At 61.3% G+C, this 25615-nt stretch overlaps 1 protein-coding gene across 1 annotated transcript in view; it reads left to right on the forward strand.

The window, feature by feature from the left end:
- Positions 1–871: 871 nt before the first annotated feature.
- tmem145 (transmembrane protein 145) overlaps positions 872–25615 on the forward strand; it is a gene marked incomplete at its 5' end in the record, with an annotated part of 41263 nt that continues 16519 nt past the window's right edge. The window contains 7 exons of the mRNA XM_070870696.1: positions 872–973; positions 1332–1416; positions 4151–4222; positions 16486–16554; positions 20718–20798; positions 23487–23565; positions 25389–25482. Of these exons, the coding sequence (XP_070726797.1) occupies positions 872–973; positions 1332–1416; positions 4151–4222; positions 16486–16554; positions 20718–20798; positions 23487–23565; positions 25389–25482 (582 nt within the window). The remainder of the gene's footprint in view (positions 974–1331; positions 1417–4150; positions 4223–16485; positions 16555–20717; positions 20799–23486; positions 23566–25388; positions 25483–25615) is intronic.

Raw genomic sequence — 25615 nt, forward strand, 5'->3', positions numbered from 1 at the left:
CCTCCCCTCTCTCTCCCCTCCCTCCCCTCCCTCCCTCCCTCCCTCTCTTCTCTCCCCCTCCCTCTCTCCCCCCCCTCCCTCCCTCCCTCTCTCTCTCCCCCCTCCCTCCCTCCCTCTCTCCCCCTCCCTCCCTCCCTCCCTCTCTCTCTCTCTCCCCCTCCCTCCCTCTCTCCCCCTCCCTCCCTCACTTTCTCCCCCTCTCCCTCCCTCCCTCTCTCCCTCCCTCCCTCCTCTCCCCTCCCTCCCTCTCTCCCCCCCTCCCTCCCTCCCTCTCTCTCTCCCTCCCTCCCTCCCTCTCCCTCCCTCCCTCCCTCTCTCTCTCCCCCTCCCTCCTCTCTCTCTCCCCCTCCCTCCCTCTCTCTCTCCCTCTCCCTCTCTCTCTCCCCCTCCCTCCCTCTCTCTCTCCCCCTCCCTCCCTCCCTCTCTCTCCCCCTCCCTCCCTCTCCCTCCCTCCCTCCCTCTCTCTCCCTCTCCCTCCCTCCCTCCCTCCCCTCTCTCTTCCCCCCCCCTCCCTCCCTCCCTCTTCCCCTCCCTCCCTCTCTCTTCCCCCCCTCCCTCCCTCTCTCTTCCCCCCCCTCCCCCCCTCTCTCTTCCCCCCCCTCCCTCTCTCTCCCCCCCTCCCTCCCTCTCTCTCCCCCCCTCCCTCCCTCTCTCTCCCCCTCCCTCCCTCTCTGCCCCCCCTCTTTCTTCCCCCCCTCTCTTTCTTCCCCCCCCTCTTTCTTCCCCCCCCTCTTTCTTCCCCCCCCTCTTTCTTCCCCCCCCCTCTGTCTCCCCCTCCCTCTCTCTCTCTTCCCCCCCCACTCTCTTTCCCCCCCCCATCTCTTCCCCGCTCCCGCCGAGTGTCTAACCTCTTTGTGCTCTCCCCCGACAGGTTGTGGAGGAGGACCAGACCCGTTACCTCAGTTGCCTGGGTGGACGGAGCTTCCGCTCGGTGCGGGAGCGATGGTGGTACATCGCCCTGAGCAAGTGTGGGGTAGGTCAGAGCTCGATAACCCCCCTCCATCCCTTTCCTCCCCTCCCCCTCCATTCCCTCCCCTCCCCCTCTCCCCTCTACCCTCCATTCCCCTCCCCTCTACCCTCCATTCCCCTCCCCTCCTCCCTCCATTCCCCTCCCCTCCTCCCTCCATTCCCCTCCCCTCCTCCCTCCATTCCCCTCCCCTCCCCCCTCCATTCCCCTCCCCTCCCCCCTCCATTCCCCTCCCCTCCCGCCTCCATTCCCCTCTATTCCCCTCCTCTCCACCCTCCCCTCCTCCCTCCATTCCCCTCCCCTCCTCCCTCCCCCACCCCCCCCTCCCCCGAGTGTGGAGAATGACCATCCCTCTCACTCACAGGGCAACGGTCTGGAGCTGCAGTATGAGATGAAACTGACCAATGGACGCTCATTCTGGACAAAGCAATTCTCCGCTGATGAGTTCGGTAAGAGAGAGATTCGATTGTCGATATTCGGGGAGAGGGTGGTGGGAAGAGAGAGTGAGAGAGAGAGACAGCGCAAAGGGGAGCAGAGAGTGGGGGGAGAGAGTTGGTGAGAAGCTGGCTAAAGATAGATGGAGAGTGAACTTGAGGTGATCCAAAACTCAGCCCGTGTCCTAACTCACACCGAGTCCCGGTCACCCATCACCCCCTGTGCCCCGTGTCCTAACTCACACCAAGTCCCACTCACCCATCACCCCCTGTGCCCCGTGTCCTAACTCGCACCGAGTCCCACTCACGCATCACCCCCTGTACTCGCCGGCCTACATTGGCTACTGGTTAAACAAAGCTACGATTTCAAAATTCTCATCCTTGTTTACAAATCCTTCCATGCCCCTCGCCCCTCCCTATCTCTGTAAACCCCTCCAGCCCCACAACCCCCCGAGATGTCTGCACTCCTCTAACTCTGCCCTCCTGACCGTCCCTGATTATAATCGCTCCACCATCGGTGGCCGTGTCTTCAGCTGCCTGGGCTCCAAGCTCTGGAACTTCCTCTGTAAACCTCTCCACCTCTCTACCTCTCTCTCCTCCTTCAAGATGCTCCTTAAAACCGACCTCTCTGACCCAGCTTTTGGTCACCTGCCCTGATATCTCCTTACGTGGCTTGGTGTCAAATTTTTTGTCTGATGATACTCCTGTGAAGCGTCTTGGGATGTTTCACTGTGTTAAAGTTGATGAGTGTGGGGCAGAGGGAGTTTGGGAAGAGACAGGGAGAGATAAATGGAGAGAGAGAGTGAGGAGGGAGGGAGTGAGGGAAGAACGGTGAGGGAGCTAGAGAGTGAAGTTGAGGAAGGAAATGGAGGCGGGGGAAACGGAGAAGGAGATAAAGAAAGGGAAACAGTACACCAACGTAACGCAGGGAGATGGAGAGAAAGGGGGAGAGGATTTCGAGGGAGAGGGAGGGGAGAACAAGTGTGAGCGAGTGACTGGGAGAGGGTGGAGGGGGTAGAGAGGCAACGGGGAGACGGAGGGAGATCACATTCTGTTTATGTTACTGTTACTGATAATCCAGAGGTTTGGACTAATGCTCTGGAGACCCGGCTTCAAATCCCTCCAAGGCAGCTGGGGAATTTAAATTCAGTTCATTAAATAAATCTGGAATTTAAGAAAAAAAACCGTATGACCATGAAACTATCGGATTGTCGGGGAAAAACCCATTTTGTTCACGAAAGTCCTTCAGGGAAGGAAATCTGCCGTCCTTACCCGGTCTGGGCCTACATGTGACTCCAGACCCACGGTAATGTGCTTGACTCTGAACTGGCAACTCACTCCCAGCTTCCCGAGGGGCGACTAGGGATGGGCAATAAATGCCGGCCTCGCCAGCGATGCCCGCATCCCGTGAATGAATTTTTAAAAAGTAGGAGGGAGAGGGGAAGGTAGAGGCAGAGATGGGGCTTTGGGGAGAATCCTAAAAATTTACAGCACAGAGGAGGCCATTTCGGCCCTTCGTGTCCGCGCCGGTCGACAAAGAGCCATCCAGCCTAATCCTGCTTTCCAGCTCTTGTCAACCGCGAGGGTCTATGGAGCGTCCTCCTCCGTTTCGGATGCCCCCAAAAGTTCGGCACCATCCTCTGCCTGCTCCATGACGACATGTAGGCCGTGATCCTTACCAACGGATCCATCACAGACCCAATCCACGTCCAGACCGGGGTCAAACAGGGCTGCGTCATCGCCCCAACCTCTTCTCAATCTTCCTCGCTGCCATGCTCCACCTCACAGTCAACAAGCTCCCCGCTGGAGTGGAACTAGACTACAGAACCAGTCATCTGCAGGCCAGGTCCAAGATCACCCCAACCTCTGTCTTGGGAGAAGAGGGGAGATGGAGGGAAGGAGAGAGATCGGGGAAGAGAGAACTGCAGAGGGGAGAGATACATGGAGGAAAGAGACAGGCGTGAGTTGGAAATGTAGCGAGCAAACGAGTGAGACAGAAAGCTGTCGAACAAGGTAGGCTGTTTCTCCTGGATCGAACCAAAGGCTGGGCCTGTGTTTGAAGGGGGTGAATTCAAAACTAAACTGAGTCAGAAATACATGGAGGAGAGCATTGTGTCCAATTCTGGGGCCGCACTTTAGGGAGGGTGTGGAGGCCTTGGAGAGGATGTGGAGGAGATGGACGAGAATGGTCCCAGGGATGAGGGACTTCAGTGACGGGGAGAGACTGGAGGAGCTGGGGTTGTTCTCGGAGCAGAGAAGGTTAAGAGGAGATTTAATAGAGGTGTTCAAAATCATGAGGGGTTCTGATAAAGTATATAAAGAGAGACTGTTCCCAGGGACAGGAGGATCGGTAAGCCGAGGGACACAGCTTGACGATAATTGGGAAAGAACCAGAGGGGGAGATGGGGAGAATGTGTTTATACAGCGAGGTGTTGTGATCGGGAACGTGCTGTCTGAAAGGGCGGTGAAATCAGCTTCAATCGAGACTTTCAGAAGGGGAGTTGGATAAATATTTGAAGGGGACAATGTGCCGGGCTGTGGGGAAAGAGCAGGAGGGAATGGGGCGGATTGGATCTCTCTGTCACACAGCCGGTACAGGTACAATGGGCCCAGTGGTCTCCTCCTGTGCTGTCGGAGCGACAGAGGGTGGGAGGGGGTTATGAATTGTGTATAAACGGGGTGGGAGGGTTACCAACGGCGAGCCTCTCCATCCAGTAATCCCACTCACCTTCTCCTTCCCTCTCCGCAGGGATCCTGGAGACAGACATCACCTTCCTGGTGATATTTATCCTGCTTTTCTTCATCTCCTGCTGCTTCGCCTGTGAGTATTGAGCCCAACGTATGGTCAGGCGGGAATATCGGGGGGAATGGGGGATATCGGGGGGGTGTATCAGGGGGAATGGGCATATCGGGGGGAGTGGGGGATATCGGGGGGGTGTATCAGGGGGAATGGGCATATCGGGGGGAGTGGGGGATATCGGGGGAGTGGGGGCATATCGGGAGGAACGGGATATATTGGGGGGAGTGGGGGGATATTGGGGGGAGTGGGGGATTATATTGGGGGGAGTGGGGGATATCGGGGAGTGGGGATATTGGGGGAAGGGGGGATATCGGGGAGAACGGGAGATATCGGGGGGAACGGGAGATATCGGGGGGAACGGGGGATATTGGGGGAAGGGGGGATATCGGGGGGAACGGGATATATCGGGGGAGTGGGGATATCGGGGAGAATGGGAGATATCGGGGGGAGTGGGGAGATATCGGGGGGAGTGGGAGATATCGGGGGGAGTGGGGGATATCGGGGGGAGTGGGGATATCGGGGGGAATGGGAGATATCGGGGGAGTGGGCGGGGGGAGTGGGAGATATCGGGGGGAGTGGGAGATATCGGGGGGATATCGGGGGAATGAGGGATATCGGGGGAAAGGGGGATATCGGGGGCAATGGGGGATATCGGGGGGAATGGGGGATATCGGGGGGAATGGGGGATATCGGGGGGGACGAGGGATATCGGGGGGAATGGGAGAGAACGGGGGAGTTGGGGATATCTGGGGGAACGGGGGATATCTGGGGGAACGGGGGATATCCGGGGGAACGGGAGCTATCGGGGGAACGGGGGATATCGGGGGGAACGGGGGATATCGGGGGCAATGGGAATTATCGGGGGCAATGGGAGTTATCAGGGGGAATGGGAGATATCGGGGGGAACGGGAGATATCGGGGGGAACAGGGGCTATCGGGAGAGTGGGGGATATTGGGGGAGAACGGGGATATCGGGGGGAATGGGGGATATCGGGGGAATGGGGGGGAATGGCAGATATCGGGGGGAACGGGGGGGATATCGGGGGGAATGGGAGACATCGGTGGGGGATATCGGGGGGAGTGGGGGACATCGGGGGAATGGGAGATATCGGGGGGAGTCGGGGATATCGGGGGAGGACGGGGGAACGGGGGATATCGGGGGGAATGGGGGAACGGGGGGGATATCTAGGGGAGTGGGGGATATCGGGGGGAATGGGAGACATCGGTGGGGGATATCGGGGGGAGTGGGGGACATCAGGGGAATGGGAGATATCGGGGGGGGTCAGGGATATCGGGGGGGAACGGGGGATCTCGGGCAGGACGGGGGTATTGGGGGGATATCGGGGGGAGTGGGGATATCGGGGGGAGTGGGGGATATCGGGGGAAATGGGGGATATCGGGGGAAATGGGGGTATATCGGGGGGAATGGGGGATATCGGAGGGAACGGGGGATATCGGGGGGAACGGGAGATATCGGGGGGAGTGGGGGATATCGGGGGGAGTGGGGGATATCGGGGGGATGGGATATCGGGGGGGATGGGATATCAGGAGGAATGGGGATATCGGGGGATATTGCGGGGAACGGGGGATATCGGGGGGAATGGGGATATCGGGGGAAGGGGGGATATATCGGGGGGAGTGGGGGATATCGGGGGGAGTGGGGGATATCGGGGGAATGGTGGGTATCGGGGGGAGTGGTGGATATCGGGAGAATGGGGGATATCGGGGGGAATGGGGGATATCTGGGGGAACGGGAGACATCGGGGGAGTGGGGGATATCGGGGTGAGTGGGGGATATCGGGGGGAGTGGGGGATATCGGGGGAGTGGATATCGGGGGGATGGGGGATATCGGGCTGAATGGTATATCGGGGGAATGGGATATCGGGGGGAACGGGGGACTTCGGGGGAATGGGAGATATCGGGGGAGTCGGGGATATTTGGGGGATCGGGAGATATCGGGGGGAACGGGGGATATCGGGGGGAATGGGGGATATCGGGGGGGAACGGGGGATATCGAGGGGACGAGGGATATCGGGAGTGTGGGGATATCGGGGGGAATGGGGGATATCGGGGGGACGAGGGATATCGGGGGGAACGGGAGATATCGGGAGAACGGGAGATATCGGGGAATGGGGGAACGGGGGGGATATCGGGGGGGTGGGGGATATCGGGGGGAATGGGAGACATGGGGGGGAACGGGAGATATCGGGGGGAGTCGGGGATATCGGGGGGAGTGGAGGATATCGGGGGAAGCAGGGATATCGGGGGAACGGGCGATTACGGGGGAACGGGAGATATCGGGGGGAGTGGAGGATATCGGGGGGTACGGGAGATATCGGGTGGGAGATATCGGTGGGAATGGGGGATATCGGAGGGAATGGGGGAGAATGGGGATATCGGGGGGAATGGGGGTTATCGGAGAGAACGGGAATATCGGGGCAGTGGGGGATATCGGGGGGAACAGGAGATATCGGGGGGAACGGGGGATATCGGGGGGAACGGGAGATATCGGGGGATATCGGGGGAGTGGGGGATATCGGGGGAAATGGGGGATATCGGGGGGAGTGGGGGATATCGGGGGGAACTGGTATATCGGTGGAAATGGCAGATATCGGGGGGAATGGGGGATATCGGGGGGAACGGGGGATATCGGGGGAGTGGGGGATATCGGGGAGAATGGGGGTATATCGGGGGGAATGGGGGATATCGGGGGAGTGGGGGATATCGGAGGGAACGGGGGATATCGGGGAACGGGAGATATCGGGGGGAGTGGGGGATATCGGGGGGAGTGGGGGATATCGGGGGGATGGGATATCGGGGGGGATGGGATATCAGGAGGAATGGGGATATCGGGGGATATTGCGGGGAACGGGGGATATCGGGGGGGATGGAGATATCGGGGGAAGGGGGGATATATCGGGGGAGTGGGGGATATCGGGGGGAGTGGGGGATATCGGGGGAATGGTGGGTACCGGGGGGAGTGGTGGATATCGGGAGAATGGGGGATATCGGGGGGAATGGGGGATATCTGGGGGAACGGGAGACATCGGGGGGAGTGGGGGATATCGGGGGGAGTGGGGGATATCGGGGGGAGTGGATATCGGGGGGATGGGGGATATCGGGGGAATGGTATATCGGGGGAATGGGATATCGGGGGGAACGGGGGACTTCGGGGGGAATGGGGGATATCGGGGGGGAACGGGGGATATCGAGGGGACGAGGGATATCGGGAGAGTGGGGATATCGGGGGGAATGGGGGATATCGGGGGGACGAGGGATATCGGGGGGAACGGGAGATATCGGGAGAACGGGAGATATCGGGGAATGGGGGAACGGGGGGGATATCGGGGGGTGGGGGATATCGGGGGGAATGGGAGACATGGGAGGGAACGGGAGATATCGGGGGAGTCGGGGATATCGGGGGGAGTGGAGGATATCGGGGGAAGCAGGAATATCGGGGGGAGTGGGAGATATCGGGAGGATATCGGGGGGTACGGGAGATATCGGGTGGGAGATATCGGTGGGAATGGGGGATATCGGAGGGAATGGGGGAGAATGGGGATATCGGGGGGAATGGGGGTTATCGGAGAGAACGGGAATATCGGGGCAGTGGGGGATATCGGGGGGAACAGGAGATATCGGGGGGAACGGGGGATATCGGGGGGAACGGGAGATATCGGGGGATTGGGGGATATCGGGGGAGTGGGGGATATCGGGGGAAATGGGGGATATCGGGGGGAGTGGGGGATATCGGGGGGAACTGGTATATCGGTGGAAATGGCAGATATCGGGGGGAATGGGGGATATCGGGGGGAACGGGGGATATCGGGGGGAGTGGGATATATCGGGGGGAGTGGGATATATCCGGGGGAAATCGGGGGAAACGGGGGATATCGGAGGGAACGGGGGATATCTGAGGGAACGGGAGATATCGGGGGGAGTGGGGGATATCAGTGAGGGTGGGGGATATCGGGGGGGATGGGGGATATCGGGGGGAGTGGGGGATATCGGGGGGAATGGGGGATATCGGGGGGAATGGGATATCGGGTGGAGTGGGGGATATCGGGGAATGGGGGCTATCGGGGGGAGTGGGAGATATCGGGGTGAGTGGGAGATATCGGGAGGAGTGGGAGATATCGGGGGGAGTGGGAGATACCGGGGGGAGTGGGGGATATCGAGGGGAATGGGATATCGGGGGGAATGGGGGATATCGGGGGGAATGGGATATCGGGTGGAGTGGGGGATATCGGGGGGGAATGGGATATCGGGGGGAGTGGGGGATATCGGGGGGAATGGGATATCGGGGGAATGGGAGATATCAGGGGGAGTGGGAGATATCGGGGGAGTGGGGGATATCGGGGGGGAATGGGATATCGGGGGGAGTGGGGGATATCGGGGGGAATGGGATATCGGGGGAATGGGAGATATCAGGGGGAGTGGGAGATATCGGGGGAGTGGGGGATATCGTGGGAAGGGGGAGATATCGGGGGAGTGGGGGATATCGGGGGAATGGGGATATTGGGGGGAGTGGGAGATATCGGGGGAGTGGGAGATATAGGGGGAATGGGGATATTGGGGGGAATGGGATAGCGGGGGGAATGGGATAGCGGGGGGAACGGGAGATATCGGGGGAACAGGGGCTATCGGGAGAGTGGGGGATATTGGGGGAGAACGGGGATATCGGGGGGAATGGGGGATATCGGGGGAATGGGGGGGAATGGCAGATATCGGGGGGAACGGGGGGGATATCGGGGGGAATGGGAGACATCGGTGGGGGATATCGGGGGGAGTGGGGGACATCGGGGGAATGGGAGATATCGGGGGGAGTCGGGGGAGGACGGGGGAACGGGGGATATCAGGGGGAATGGGGGAACGGGGGGGATATCTAGGGGAGTGGGGGATATCGGGGGGAATGGGAGACATCGGTGGGGGATATCGGGGGGAGTGGGGGACATCAGGGGAATGGGAGATATCGGGGGGGGTCAGGGATATCGGGGGGGAACGGGGGATCTCGGGCAGGACGGGGGTATTGGGGGGATATCGGGGGGAGTGGGGATATCGGGGGGAGTGGGGGATATCGGGGGAAATGGGGGTATATCGGGGGGAATGGGGGATATCGGGGGGAACGGGAGATATCGGGGGGAGTGGGGGATATCGGGGGGAGTGGGGGATATCGGGGGGATGGGATATCGGGGGGGATGGGATATCAGGAGGAATGGGGATATCGGGGGATATTGCGGGGAACGGGGGATATCGGGGGGAATGGGGATATCGGGGGAAGGGGGGATATATCGGGGGGAGTGGGGGATATCGGGGGGAGTGGGGGATATCGGGGGAATGGTGGGTATCGGGGGGAGTGGTGGATATCGGGAGAATGGGGGATATCGGGGGGAATGGGGGATATCTGGGGGAACGGGAGACATCGGGGGAGTGGGGGATATCGGGGTGAGTGGGGGATATCGGGGGGAGTGGGGGATATCGGGGGAGTGGATATCGGGGGGATGGGGGATATCGGGCTGAATGGGATATCGGGGGACTTCAGGGGAATGGGAGATATCGGGGGAGTCGGGGATATTTGGGGGATCGGGAGATATCGGGGGGAACGGGGGATATCGGGGGGAATGGGGGATATCGGGGGGGAACGGGGGATATCGAGGGGACGAGGGATATCGGGAGTGTGGGGATATCGGGGGGAATGGGGGATATCGGGGGGACGAGGGATATCGGGGGGAACGGGAGATATCGGGAGAACGGGAGATATCGGGGAATGGGGGAACGGGGGGGATATCGGGGGGGTGGGGGATATCGGGGGGAATGGGAGACATGGGGGGGAACGGGAGATATCGGGGGGAGTCGGGGATATCGGGGGGAGTGGAGGATATCGGGGGAAGCAGGGATATCGGGGGAACGGGCGATTACGGGGGAACGGGAGATATCGGGGGGAGTGGAGGATATCGGGGGGTACGGGAGATATCGGGTGGGAGATATCGGTGGGAATGGGGGATATCGGAGGGAATGGGGGAGAATGGGGATATCGGGGGGAATGGGGGTTATCGGAGAGAACGGGAATATCGGGGCAGTGGGGGATATCGGGGGGAACAGGAGATATCGGGGGGAACGGGGGATATCGGGGGGAACAGGAGATATCGGGGGATATCGGGGGAGTGGGGGATATCGGGGGAAATGGGGGATATCGGGGGGAGTGGGGGATATCGGGGGGAACTGGTATATCGGTGGAAATGGCAGATATCGGGGGGAATGGGGGATATCGGGGGGAACGGGGGATATCGGGGGAGTGGGGGATATCGGGGAGAATGGGGGTATATCGGGGGGAATGGGGGATATCGGGGGAGTGGGGGATATCGGAGGGAACGGGGGATATCGGGGAACGGGAGATATCGGGGGGAGTGGGGGATATCGGGGGGAGTGGGGGATATCGGGGGGATGGGATATCGGGGGGGATGGGATATCAGGAGGAATGGGGATATCGGGGGATATTGCGGGGAACGGGGGATATCGGGGGGGATGGAGATATCGGGGGAAGGGGGGATATATCGGGGGAGTGGGGGATATCGGGGGGAGTGGGGGATATCGGGGGAATGGTGGGTACCGGGGGGAGTGGTGGATATCGGGAGAATGGGGGATATCGGGGGGAATGGGGGATATCTGGGGGAACGGGAGACATCAGGGGGAGTGGGGGATATCGGGGGGAGTGGGGGATATCGGGGGGAGTGGATATCGGGGGGATGGGGGATATCGGGGGAATGGTATATCGGGGGAATGGGATATCGGGGGGAACGGGGGACTTCGGGGGGAATGGGGGATATCGGGGGGGAACGGGGGATATCGAGGGGACGAGGGATATCGGGAGAGTGGGGATATCGGGGGGAATGGGGGATATCGGGGGGACGAGGGATATCGGGGGGAACGGGAGATATCGGGAGAACGGGAGATATCGGGGAATGGGGGAACGGGGGGGATATCGGGGGGTGGGGGATATCGGGGGGAATGGGAGACATGGGAGGGAACGGGAGATATCGGGGGAGTCGGGGATATCGGGGGGAGTGGAGGATATCGGGGGAAGCAGGAATATCGGGGGGAGTGGGAGATATCGGGAGGATATCGGGGGGTACGGGAGATATCGGGTGGGAGATATCGGTGGGAATGGGGGATATCGGAGGGAATGGGGGAGAATGGGGATATCGGGGGGAATGGGGGTTATCGGAGAGAACGGGAATATCGGGGCAGTGGGGGATATCGGGGGGAACAGGAGATATCGGGGGGAACGGGGGATATCGGGGGGAACGGGAGATATCGGGGGATTGGGGGATATCGGGGGAGTGGGGGATATCGGGGGAAATGGGGGATATCGGGGGGAGTGGGGGATATCGGGGGGAACTGGTATATCGGTGGAAATGGCAGATATCGGGGGGAATGGGGGATATCGGGGGGAACGGGGGATATCGGGGGGAGTGGGATATATCGGGGGGAGTGGGATATATCCGGGGGAAATCGGGGGAAACGGGGGATATCGGAGGGAACGGGGGATATCTGAGGGAACGGGAGATATCGGGGGGAGTGGGGGATATCAGTGAGGGTGGGGGATATCGGGGGGAGTGGGGGATATCGGGGGGAATGGGGGATATCGGGGGGAATGGGATATCGGGTGGAGTGGGGGATATCGGGGAATGGGGGCTATCGGGGGGAGTGGGAGATATCGGGGGGAGTGGGAGATATCGGGAGGAGTGGGAGATATCGGGGGGAGTGGGAGATACCGGGGGGAGTGGGGGATATCGAGGGGAATGGGATATCGGGGGGAATGGGGGATATCGGGGGGAATGGGATATCGGGTGGAGTGGAGGATATCGGGGGGGAATGGGATATCGGGGGGAGTGGGGGATATCGGGGGGAATGGGATATCGGGGGAATGGGAGATATCAGGGGGAGTGGGAGATATCGGGGGAGTGGGGGATATCGGGGGGGAATGGGATATCGGGGGGAGTGGGGGATATCGGGGGGAATGCGTTATCGGGGGAATGGGAGATATCAGGGGGAGTGGGAGATATCGGGGGAGTGGGGGATATCGTGGGAAGGGGGAGATATCGGGGGAGTGGGGGATATCGGGGGAATGGGGATATTGGGGGGAGTGGGAGATATCGGGGGAGTGGGAGATATAGGGGGAATGGGGATATTGGGGGGAATGGGATAGCGGGGGGAATGGGATAGCGGGGGGAACGGGAGATATCGGGGGAACAGGGGCTATCGGGAGAGTGGGGGATATTGGGGGAGAACGGGGATATCGGGGGGAATGGGGGATATCGGGGGAATGGGGGGGAATGGCAGATATCGGGGGGAACGGGGGGGATATCGGGGGGAATGGGAGACATCGGTGGGGGATATCGGGGGGAGTGGGGGACATCGGGGGAATGGGAGATATCGGGGGGAGTCGGGGGAGGACGGGGGAACGGGGGATATCGGGGGGAATGGGGGAACGGGGGGGATATCTAGGGGAGTGGGGGATATCGGGGGGAATGGGAGACATCGGTGGGGGATATCGGGGGGAGTGGGGGACATCAGGGGAATGGGAGATATCGGGGGGGGTCAGGGATATCGGGGGGGAACGGGGGATCTCGGGCAGGACGGGGGTATTGGGGGGATATCGGGGGGAGTGGGGATATCGGGGGGAGTGGGGGATATCGGGGGAAATGGGGGTATATCGGGGGGAATGGGGGATATCGGAGGGAACGGGGATATCGGGGGGAACGGGAGATATCGGGGGGAGTGGGGGATATCGGGGGGAGTGGGGGATATCGGGGGGATGGGATATCGGGGGGGATGGGATATCAGGAGGAATGGGGATATCGGGGGATATTGCGGGGAACGGGGGATATCGGGGGGAATGGGGATATCGGGGGAAGGGGGGATATATCGGGGGGAGTGGGGGATATCGGGGGGAGTGGGGGATATCGGGGGAATGGTGGGTATCGGGGGGAGTGGTGGATATCGGGAGAATGGGGGATATCGGGGGGAATGGGGGATATCTGGGGGAACGGGAGACATCGGGGGAGTGGGGGATATCGGGGTGAGTGGGGGATATCGGGGGGAGTGGGGGCTATCGGGGGAGTGGATATCGGGGGGATGGAGGATATCGGGCTGAATGGTATATCGGGGGAATGGGATATCGGGGGACTTCAGGGGAATGGGAGATATCGGGGGAGTCGGGGATATTTGGGGGATCGGGAGATATCGGGGGGAACGGGGGATATCGGGGGGAATGGGGGATATCGGGGGGGAACGGGGGATATCGAGGGGACGAGGGATATCGGGAGTGTGGGGATATCGGGGGGAATGGGGGATATCGGGGGGACGAGGGATATCGGGGGGAACGGGAGATATCGGGAGAACGGGAGATATCGGGGAATGGGGGAACGGGGGGGATATCGGGGGGGTGGGGGATATCGGGGGGAATGGGAGACATGGGGGGGAACGGGAGATATCGGGGGGAGTCGGGGATATCGGGGGGAGTGGAGGATATCGGGGGAAGCAGGGATATCGGGGGAACGGGCGATTACGGGGGAACGGGAGATATCGGGGGGAGTGGAGGATATCGGGGGGTACGGGAGATATCGGGTGGGAGATATCGGTGGGAATGGGGGATATCGGAGGGAATGGGGGAGAATGGGGATATCGGGGGGAATGGGGGTTATCGGAGAGAACGGGAATATCGGGGCAGTGGGGGATATCGGGGGGAACAGGAGATATCGGGGGGAACGGGGGATATCGGGGGGAACGGGAGATATCGGGGGATATCGGGGGAGTGGGGGATATCGGGGGAAATGGGGGATATCGGGGGGAGTGGGGGATATCGGGGGGAACTGGTATATCGGTGGAAATGGCAGATATCGGGGGGAATGGGGGATATCGGGGGGAACGGGGGATATCGGGGGAGTGGGGGATATCGGGGAGAATGGGGGTATATCGGGGGGAATGGGGGATATCGGGGGAGTGGGGGATATCGGAGGGAACGGGGGATATCGGGGAACGGGAGATATCGGGGGGAGTGGGGGATATCGGGGGGAGTGGGGGATATCGGGGGGATGGGATATCGGGGGGGATGGGATATCAGGAGGAATGGGGATATCGGGGGATATTGCGGGGAACGGGGGATATCGGGGGGGATGGAGATATCGGGGGAAGGGGGGATATATCGGGGGAGTGGGGGATATCGGGGGGAGTGGGGGATATCGGGGGAATGGTGGGTACCGGGGGGAGTGGTGGATATCGGGAGAATGGGGGATATCGGGGGGAATGGGGGATATCTGGGGGAACGGGAGACATCAGGGGGAGTGGGGGATATCGGGGGGAGTGGGGGATATCGGGGGGAGTGGATATCGGGGGGATGGGGGATATCGGGGGAATGGTATATCGGGGGAATGGGATATCGGGGGGAACGGGGGACTTCGGGGGGAATGGGGGATATCGGGGGGGAACGGGGGATATCGAGGGGACGAGGGATATCGGGAGAGTGGGGATATCGGGGGGAATGGGGGATATCGGGGGGACGAGGGATATCGGGGGGAACGGGAGATATCGGGAGAACGGGAGATATCGGGGAATGGGGGAACGGGGGGGATATCGGGGGGTGGGGGATATCGGGGGGAATGGGAGACATGGGAGGGAACGGGAGATATCGGGGGAGTCGGGGATATCGGGGGGAGTGGAGGATATCGGGGGAAGCAGGAATATCGGGGGGAGTGGGAGATATCGGGAGGATATCGGGGGGTACGGGAGATATCGGGTGGGAGATATCGGTGGGAATGGGGGATATCGGAGGGAATGGGGGAGAATGGGGATATCGGGGGGAATGGGGGTTATCGGAGAGAACGGGAATATCGGGGCAGTGGGGGATATCGGGGGGAACAGGAGATATCGGGGGGAACGGGGGATATCGGGGGGAACGGGAGATATCGGGGGATTGGGGGATATCGGGGGAGTGGGGGATATCGGGGGAAATGGGGGATATCGGGGGGAGTGGGGGATATCGGGGGGAACTGGTATATCGGTGGAAATGGCAGATATCGGGGGGAATGGGGGATATCGGGGGGAACGGGGGATATCGGGGGGAGTGGGATATATCGGGGGGAGTGGGATATATCCGGGGGAAATCGGGGGAAACGGGGGATATCGGAGGGAACGGGGGATATCTGAGGGAACGGGAGATATCGGGGGGAGTGGGGGATATCAGTGAGGGTGGGGGATATCGGGGGGGATGGGGGATATCGGGGGGAGTGGGGGATATCGGGGGGAATGGGGGATATCGGGGGGAATGGGATATCGGGTGGAGTGGGGGATATCGGGGAATGGGGGCTATCGGGGGGAGTGGGAGATATCGGGGGGAGTGGGAGATATCGGGAGGAGTGGGAGATATCGGGGGGAGTGGGAGATACCGGGGGGAGTGGGGGATATCGAGGGGAATGGGATATCGGGGGGAATGGGGGATATCGGGGGGAATGGGATATCGGGTGGAGTGGGGGATATCGGGGGGGAATGGGATATCGGGGGGAGTGGGGGATATCGGGGGGAATGGGATATCGGGGGAATGGGAGATATCAGGGGGAGTGGGAGATATCGGGGGAGTGGGGGATATCGGGGGGGAATGGGATATCGGGGGGAGTGGGGGATATCGGGGGGAATGGGATATCGGGGGAATGGGAGATATCAGGGGGAGTGGGAGATATCGGGGGAGTGGGGGATATCGTGGGAAGGGGGAGATATCGGGGGAGTGGGGGATATCGGGGGAATGGGGATATTGGGGGGAGTGGGAGATATCGGGGGAGTGGGAGATATAGGGGGAATGGGGATATTGGGGGGAATGGGATAGCGGGGGGAATGGGATAGCGGGGGGAATGGGAGATATCGGGGGAATGGGATATCGGGGGGAATGGGGGATATCGGGGGAGTGGGGGATATCGGGGGAATGGGGATATCGGGGGAATGGGATATTGGGGGGAACGGGAGATATCGGGGGGAGTGGGAGATATCGGGGAAGTGGGAGATATCGGGGAAGTGGGAGATATCGGGGGAGTGGGGGATATCGGGGGTGAGTAGGATATCGGGGGCAATGGGAGATATCGGGGGGAACGGGAAATATCGGGTGAGTGGGATATCGGGGTCCGGGATGGGAGTGGGATTGTGCCCCTCACTGCCCTGTGTGGGAGGGGCGGAGATTGCTCAGACTGTATGGTCCTATGTGACTCTCTGACTCTCCCCTCTGCTCCTGTAGACCTGCTCAAGACCCGACTGCTCCTACACACCACCTACAAGATGTTCATGACGGCAGTGGGCGTGGAGGGTAAGTGAGGGTATCAGGATGGAGGGTGGAGACTCGACCTGGCCCGACCACTCACAGGCTCCAGACTCACGATCCAACGACCGGTGTACCTGGGAGTGTTTGATGGGACAGTGTAGGGGGAGCTTTACTCTGTATCTAACCCGTGCTGTACCTGCCCTGGGAGTGTTTGATGGGACAGTGTAGGGGGAGCTTTACTCTATATCTAACCCCCTGTACCTGCCCTGGGAGTGTTTGATGGGACAGTGTAGAGGGAGCTTTACTCTATATCTAACCCGTGCTGTACCTGCCCTGGGAGTGTTTGATGGGACAGTGTAGAGGGAGATTTACTCTGTATCTAACCCCGTGCTGTACCTGCCCTGGGAGTGTTTGATGGGACAGTGTAGGGGGAGCTTTACTCTGTGTCTAACCCCCTGTACCTGCCCTGGGAGTGTTTGATGGGACAGTGTAGGGGGAGCTTTACTCTGTATCTAACCCCGTGCTGTACCTGCCCTGGGAGTGTTTGATGGGACAGTGTAGAGGGAGCTTTACTCTGTATCTAACCCCGTGCTGTACCTGCCCTGGGAGTGTTTGATGGGACAGTGTAGAGGGAGCTTTACTCTGTATCTAATCCTGTGCTGTACCTGCCCTGGGAGTGTTTGAAGGGACAGTGTAGAGGGAGCTTTACTCTGTATCTAACCAACTGTACCTGCCCTGGGAGTGTTTGATGGGACAGTGTAGAGAGAGTTACTCTGTATCTAACCCCATGCTGTACCTGCCCTGGGAGTGTTTGATGGGACAGTGTAGAGGGAGCTTTACTCTGTATCTAACCCCATGCTGTACCTGCCCTGGGAGTGTTTGATGGGACAGTGTAGCGGGAGCTTTACTCTGTATCTAACCCCGTGCTGTCCCTGCTCTGGGAGTGTTTGATGGGACAGTGTAGCGGGAGCTTTACTCTGTATCTAACCCCGTGCTGTCCCTGCCCTGGGAGTGTTTGATGGGACAGTGTAGAGGGAGCTTTACTCTGTATCTAACCCGTGCTGTACCTGCCCTGGGAGTGTTTGATGGGACAGTGTAGAGGGAGCTTTACTCTGTATCTAACCCCATGCTGTACCTACCCTGGGAGTGTTTGATGGGACGGCAAAAGTTAATGCCGAGGCACTTAGAGACCCAGCTAAGAGAGCCCTATACAGCAGCGCCTCACAGCTAACCTGGCGTGCCTTGATGACCCTGAGATGCTGAATGCCCACAGCGCTTGGTCTGCCCTCCAGACCTCTATAACTAGTGCCTGTGAAGAGACACTTGGTCACTCAACCAGAAAACACCAGGACTGGTTTGATGAAAATGATCAGGAGATCGAAGAACTAATAGATCACAAGAACAAAGCATTTCTGAGCCTCAAGCAACAACCCAACTCGGGAGCTGCAAAACAACGTTACAGATGGTTCAAGGCTCAGGTCCAACAAAAAACCCGGGACCTAAAGAACAGGATGGAGAAAGCACAGGAGATACAGCAGCTGGCCGACAGCCACGATATGTGAGGATTCTTCACTGCAGTCAAGGCCACCTACGGTCCAAACTCCCAAGGCCCCACCCCACTCCTGGCCAAGAACAGGGAAACACTCATCGAGGACACCGAGGCTGTCAGGGCCCGATGGAAGGAGCACATTGAAGATCCCCTCAATCGAGACTCGAGTGTTCTCGATTCCACCCCGCAGCATGCGACCCGCCACCAGCTCAGTGAAACTCCAATGTTGCATGAGGTTGGCAAAGCCATAAAACAGCTGAAGAATAACAAGGCTACGGGTGTGGATGGAATCCCTGCTGAGGCGGTAATGTATGGCGGAGAGGTGCTGTTGGTGCGGATACATGACCTCATCTCTCTCATCTGGAGGGAGGAGAGCATGCCGGGGGATCTCAGAGATGCAGTGATCGTGACCCTCTTTAAAAAAGGGGACAAGTCCGACTGCAGCAACTACAGAGGAATCTCCCAGTTATCAACCACTGGGAAAGTTGTCGCTAGAGTTCTCCTCAATCGACTCCTCCCTGTGGCCGAGGAGCTTCTCCCAGAGTCACAGTGTGGATTTCGTTCCCTAACGGGGAACAACGGACATGATCGTTGCAGCGTGACAGTTGCAGGAAAATTGCAGGGAGCAGCGCCAGCCCTTATACATGGCCTTCTTCGATCTTACAAAGGCCTTTGACACTGTGAGGGTCTATGGAGCGTCCTCCTCCGTTTCGGATGCCCCCAAAAGTTTGTCAACATCCTCCGCTTGCTTCACGACGACAGGCAGGCCGTGATCCTTACCAACGGATCCATTACAGACCCCAATCCATGTCCGGACCAGGGTCAAACAGGGCTGTGTCATCGCCCCACAACCCTCTTCTCAATCTTCCTCGTTGCCATGCTCCACCTCACAGTCAACAAGCTCCCCGCCAGAGTGGAATTAAACTACAGAACCAGTGGGAAGCTGTTTAACCTACGCCGCCTCCAGGCCAGGTCCAAGATCACACCAACCTCTGACGTTGAGCTGCAGTATGCGGACGACACCTGCATCTGTGCACATTCAGAGGCTGAACTCCAGGATATAGTCAATGTATTCACTGAGGCATATGAAAGCATGGGCCTTACGCTTAACATCCGTAAGACAAAGGTCCTTCACCAGCCTGTTACTACCGCACAGCACTACACTCCAATCATCCAGATTCACAGTGCAGCCCTGGACACCGTGGACTATTTCCCATATCTCGGGAGCCTCTTATCAACAAGAGCAGACATTGATACAGAGATTCAGCATCGCCTCCAGTGCTCCAGTGCAGCCTTCGGTCGCCTGAGGAAAAGAGTATTTGAAGACCAGGCCCTCAAATCTACCACCAAACTCATGGTCTACAGAGCTGGAGTAATACCTGCTCTCCTGTATGGGTCTGAGGCATGGACGATGTATAGAAGGCACCTCAAGTTGCTGGAGATATATCACCAACGATGTCTCCGCAAGATCCTGCAAATCCCCTGGGAGGACAGGCGCGCCTCGCCCAGGCTAACATCCCCACTATTGAAGCACTGACCACACTCGATCAGCTTCGCTGGGCAGGCCACATAGTACGCATGCCAGATACGAGACTCCCGAAGCAAATGCTTTATGTGGAGCTCCTTCATGGTAAACAAGCCAAAGGAGGACAGCGGAAACGTGATAAGGACACCCTCAAAGCCTCCCTGGTAAAGTGTTGCATCACCACTGACACCTGGGAGACCCTGGCTGCAGACCGCCCGAGGTGGAGAAAGTCCATCCGGGAGGGCGTTGAGCTCTTCGAGTCTCGACGCAAGGAGCATGAAGAGGCCAGGCGCAGGCAGCGGAAGGAGCGAACGGCAAACCAGCCCCACCAACCCCTTCCCCCGACGAATGTCTGTCCCACCTGTGACAGGGTCTGTGGCTCTCGTATTGGACTGTTCAGCCATCAAAGTACTCACTTTGGGAGTAGAAGCAATCCTCCTCGATTCCGGGGGACTGCCTATGATGCTGTAGAGGGAGCTTTACTCTGTATCTAACCCCGTGCTGTACCTGCCCTGGGAGTATTTGATGGGACAGTGTAGAGGGAGCTTTACTCTGTATCTAACCCCATGCTGTACCTGCCCTGGGAGTGTGTGATGGGACAGTGTAGAGGGAGCTTTACTCTGTATCTAACCCCGTGCTGTACCTGCCCTGGGAGTGTTTGATGGGACAGTGTAGAGGGAGCTTTACTCTGTATCTAACCCCCTGTACCTGCCCTGGGAGTGTTTGATGGGACAGTGTAGAGGGAGCTTTACTCTGTATCTAACCCCCTGTACCTGCCCTGGGAGTGTTTGATGGGACAGTGTAGCGGGAGCTTTGCTCTGTATCTAACCCCCTGTACCTGCCCTGGGAGTGTTTGATGGGGACAGTGTTGAGGGAGCTTTGCTCTGTATCTAACCCCCTGTACCTACCCTGGGAGTGTTTGATGGGACAGTGTTGAGGGAGCTTTGCTCTGTATCTAACCCCCTGTACCTACCCTGGGAGTGTTTGATGGGACAGTGCAGAGGGAGCTTTACTCTGTATCTAACCCCGGTGTGTCGCCATGCATCGTTGTGAACACTAGAGCCCGCTAGAGAGCACCCACTGCCTCGTGTGCTCCTGTGTCAGGTTTGACTGCTCACTGTCCCTCACTCTCAGTCCTCAGCCTGGTGTTGTTCTGCATTTACTGGGGTCAGTACGGCAGGGACGGAGTCGGCAACTACGCAATCAAAATCCTGGGTAAGTGTGAGCTGAGAGATGGGGATGGGGAGGGGGCGGAGGGGTTGAGGTCGACGGAGGGGGCGGGCTAGTGCGGGTTGAGGCGGGTGTGGGGGAGGGAAGGGGCTGGGCAGGAGGGGAGAGGGGGAAGGTGGAAGGCGAGGGGGAGTGTGCAGAGGAGGGGGACGTGGGGGGAGGGGGGGACGTGAGGGTAGTTTGGGGGGGACGTGGGGGGGGGGGAGTTTGGGGGGGAACGAGAGGGGACGGGGACTCGGGGAGAGGGAACTCGGGGGGAGAAAGGACGAGAGAGGGAACTCGGGGAGGGGGGGGAGGGAGAGGGGACTCGGGGGGGGGGGAGAGGGGACTCGAGGGGGGGGGGAGAGGGGACTCGGGGGGGGGGGAGAGGGGACTCGGGGGGGGGGGAGAGGGGACTCGGGTGGGGGGGGAGAGGGGACTCGGGGGGGGCGAGGGGGGAGAGGGGACTCGGGGGGGGGAGAGAGGGGACTCGGGGGGGGGGGGGAGAGGGGACTCGGGGGGGGGGAGAGGGGACTCGGGGGGGGGGGGGGGAGAGGGGACTCGGGGGGGGGGAGAGGGGACTCGGGGGGGGGGGAGAGGGGACTCGGCGGGGGAGAGAGGGGACTCGGGGGGGGGGGGGGAGAGGGGACTCGGGGGGGGGGAGAGGGGACTCGGGGGGGGGGGGGGGAGAGGGGACTCGGGGGGGGGGAGAGGGGACTCGGGGGGGGGAGAGAGGGGACTCGGGGGGGGGGGAGAGGGGACTCGGGGGGGGGGAGAGGGGACTCGGGGGGGGGGGGGAGAGGGGACTCGGGGGGGGGGGAGAGGGGACTCGGGCGGGGCGGGGGGGGAGAGGGGACTCGGGGGGGGGGGAGAGGGGACTCGGGGGGGGGGGAGAGGGGACTCGGGGGGGGGGGAGAGGGGACTCGGGGGGGGCGGGGGGGGAGAGGGGACTCGGGGGAGGGGAGAGGGGACTCGGGGGAGGGGAGAGGGGACTCGGGGGGGGGGGGGAGAGGGGACTCGGGGGGGGGGGAGAGGGGACTCGGGGGGGGGGGGGGAGAGGGGACTCGGGGGGGGGGGAGAGGGGACTCGGGGGGGGGGGAGAGGGGACTCGGTGGGGGGGGAGAGGGGACTCGGGGGGGGGGAGAGGGGACTCGGGGGGGGGGAGAGGGGACTCGGGGGGGGGGGGAGAGGGGACTCGGGGGGGGGAGAGAGGGGACTCGGGGGGGGGAGAGAGGGGACTCGGGGGGGGGGGGGGAGAGGGGACTCGGGGGGGGGGGAGAGGGGACTCGGGGGGGGGGGGAGAGGGGACTCGGGGGGGGGGGAGAGGGGACTCGGGGGGGGCGGGGGGGGAGAGGGGACTCGGGGGGGGGAGAGAGGGGACTCGGGGGGGGGGGAGAGGGGACTCGGGGGGGGCGGGGGGGGAGAGGGGACTCGGGGGGGGGAGAGAGGGGACTCGGGGGGGGGAGAGGGGACTCGGGGGGGTGGGTAGAGGGGGCTCGGGGGGGGGAAGAGGGGGCTCGGGGGGGGGAAGAGGGGGCTCGGGGGGGGGAAGAGGGGGCTCAGGGAGAGGGGGAGGGGGGAGGGAGCTCGGGGAGAGGGGACGGGGTGGGGGTGGGGGGAGAAGGGACGGGGGGGGAGAGGGGACGGGGGGAGAGGGGACGGGGCGGGGGTGGGGGTGGGGGGAGAAGGGACGGGGGGGGGGAGAGGGGACGGGGGGGGAGGAGAGGGGACGGGGGGAGAGGGGACGGGGCGGGGGTGGGGGTGGGGGGAGAAGGGACGGGGGGGGGAGAAGGGACGGGGGGAGGAGAGGGGACGGGGGGGGGAGAAGGGACCGGGGGGGGGGAGGAGAGGGGACGGGGGGGGGGGGGAGAAGGGACGGGGGGGTGGGGGGAGAGGGGATGGCGGGGTGGGGGGAGAGAGGGGACTCGGGGGGGGGGGAGGAGAGAGGGGACAGAGGGCTCCGGGGACAGGGGACTCGGGGAGAGGGGACGGGGGAGAGGGGGGGAGGGGGGGAGGGGACGGGGAGGGAGGGGGGGAGGGGCTCGGGGACTCAGGGAGAGTGGAGGGGGAGGGGGGAGGGGACTCGGGGGGGGGGGGGAGGGGACGGGGGAGAGGCGACTCGGAGGGGGGAGAGGGGACGAGGGGGGAGGGGACGGGGGGGGCTCGGGGAGAGGGGACGGGGGAGAGGAGGGGAGGGGGAGGGGACGTGGGGGGGATGGGACTTGGGGAGGGGGTTGAGGGGATGGGGGAGAGGGGACTCGGGGGGGAGGGGACGAGGGGGGGAGGGGAGAGGGGACGGGGGGAGAGGGGACTCGGGGAGAGGGGGGAGGGGGAGAGGGGAGAGGAGAGGGGACGGGGGGAGAGGGGACGAGGGGGGAGGGGACTCGGGGAGAGGGGACGGGGGGGAGGGGGCTCGGGGAGAGGGGACGGTGGAGAGGGGACGAGGGGGGAGGGGACTCGGGGAGAGGGGACGGGGGGGGAGGGGGACTCGGGGGGAGGGGAGGGGGAGAGAGGGGACTCGGGGGTTGGGGGGCGGGAGGGGATGAGGGGGGGGGCGAGGGGAGGGGATGAGGGGGAGGGAACTCGGGAGGAGAGGGGACTCGGGGGGGGGAGGGAGGGGATGAGGGGGGATTGTGTGCTGTTACCTGGAGCTGGATTCTCTCTCTCTCTCTGACCTTCCCGTTTTCCCTCCAGCGAAGTTACTCTTCTCCCTGAGCTTCCTGATCTTCCTGCTGATGCTGATCCTGTTGGGGAAGGGCTTCACCGTCACCAGGTACTGAGGCGTACTGCCGTGGGTAACCCGGGGGGGGAGTCTCCTGCTGTGAGTGGGGGAGGGGCAGCGACTTTCGCCACCTCAGGACGGCCCAAAGTGCCCCACAACCAATGAGGTGCAGGCACTGCTGTATTGTGGGAAACGGGCAGCCAATTTGTGCACAGCAAGCTCCCACACACAGCAATGTGACAATCAGCGGATAATCTGTTTTTAGTGATGTTGATTGAGGGATAAATATTGGACAAGCAGGAAATAGTGCCGTGGGATTGTTTATGATCGCCTGAGAGGACAGACGGGTCCTCGGTTTAATGTCTCATCCCAAAGTCGGTAACTCAGACAGTGCGGCACTCCCTCAGTACTGCCCCTCCGACAGTGCAGGGCTCCCTCAGTACTGCTCCTCCGACAGTGCGGCACTCTCTCAGTACTGCCCCTCCGACAGTGCAGTGCTCCCTCAGTACTGCCCCTCCGACAGTGCAGGGCTCCCTCAGTACTGCTCCTCCGACAGTGCGGCACTCTCTCAGTACTGCCCCTCCGACAGTACAGCGCTCCCTCAGTACTGCCCCTCCGACAGTGCGGCGCTCCCTCAGTACTGCCCCTCCGACAGTACGGCGCTCCCTCAGTACTGCCCCTCCGACAGTACGGCGCTCCCTCAGTACTGCCCCTCCGACAGTACGGCGCTCCCTCAGTACTGCCCCTCCGACAGTACGGCACTCCCTCAGTACTGCCCCTCCGACAGTGCGGCGCTCCCTCAGCACTGCCCCTCCGACAGTACGGCACTCCCTCAGTACTGTCCCTGGGAATATGGGCCTGGATTTATGTGCTCACATCTCTGAAGTGCGATTTGAACCCACAAACTTCTGACATAGGCAGACGGGGTCATAAATATAAAATATAAATAAATATAAGATAGTCAGTAATAAATCCAATGGGGAATTCAGGAGCAGGTTCTTTACCCAGAGAGGGGTTGGAATGTGGAACTCGCTGCCACAGGGAGTGGTTGAGAGGAAGGCCCATTCCCCATTGCCCAAGGCCCACTCCCCATCGCCCAAGGCCTGTACCCCATCGCCCAAGGCCCACTCCCCATCGCCCAAGGCCTGTACCCCATCGCCCAAGGCCCACTCCCCATCGCCCAAGGCCTGTACCCCATCGCCCAAGGCCCACTCCCCATCGCCCAAGGCCTGTACCCCATCGCCCAAGGCCCACTCCCCATCGCCCAAGGCCTGTACCCCATCGCCCAAGGCCCACTCCCCATCGCCCAAGGCCTGTACCCCATCGCCCAAGGCCCACTCCCCATCGCCCAAGGCCTGTACCCCATCGCCCAAGGCCCACTCCCCATCGCCCAAGGCCCACTCCCCATCGCCCAAGGCCCACTCCCCATCGCCCAAGGCCCACTCCCCATCGCCCAAGGCCTGTACCCCATCGCCCAAGGCCCACTCCCCATCGCCCAAGGCCTGTACCCCATCGCCCAAGGCCCACTCCCCATCGCTTAAGGCCCGTTGCCCATCGCTAATGCTATCGCCCAAATTAAAAAGGCGAAACTAGTGGTTTTTAAACTGGGCGATATTCCAGCGATCCTGAAAAATAAAAAAAGCACTAAGGCTAGAAATGTCGGCCATTTGTGGGGCGATAGCTACCATAGTGGAAAGTCTAGCCCTATCTCTTTGACCAAGCTCCCTACTCTAATATCTCCTCTAATGGCTCGGTATAGTTTTTGTTTGATAACGCTCCTGTGGAGGGCCTTGGGACGTTTTACTGTGTTAAAGGTGCTGTTTGAACCGATAAGATGATGCATTCTCCGACACCGTGTCATTCTCCCCCCTCAGAGGTCGGATCAGCCACAGTGGATCAGTCAAGCTCAGTGTTTACATGACGCTCTACAGCATCACCCACATCATCCTCTTCATCTACGAGGCGGAGGTGAGCGTGGCGGGCAAGGTAGTCCTGCCAGCAGCAGTTGCCGGGGAGACGGAGGGCAGGGTGGAGAGCACGCACCGAGACACCGACCACAAGCACCAAGGGGTCTGACGTTGCTCAAGGTCCTGATCGTACC

The sequence above is a fragment of the Pristiophorus japonicus genome, unplaced genomic scaffold (assembly GCF_044704955.1).
Source record: "Pristiophorus japonicus isolate sPriJap1 unplaced genomic scaffold, sPriJap1.hap1 HAP1_SCAFFOLD_1603, whole genome shotgun sequence".
Classification (NCBI taxonomy): domain Eukaryota; kingdom Metazoa; phylum Chordata; class Chondrichthyes; family Pristiophoridae; genus Pristiophorus; species Pristiophorus japonicus.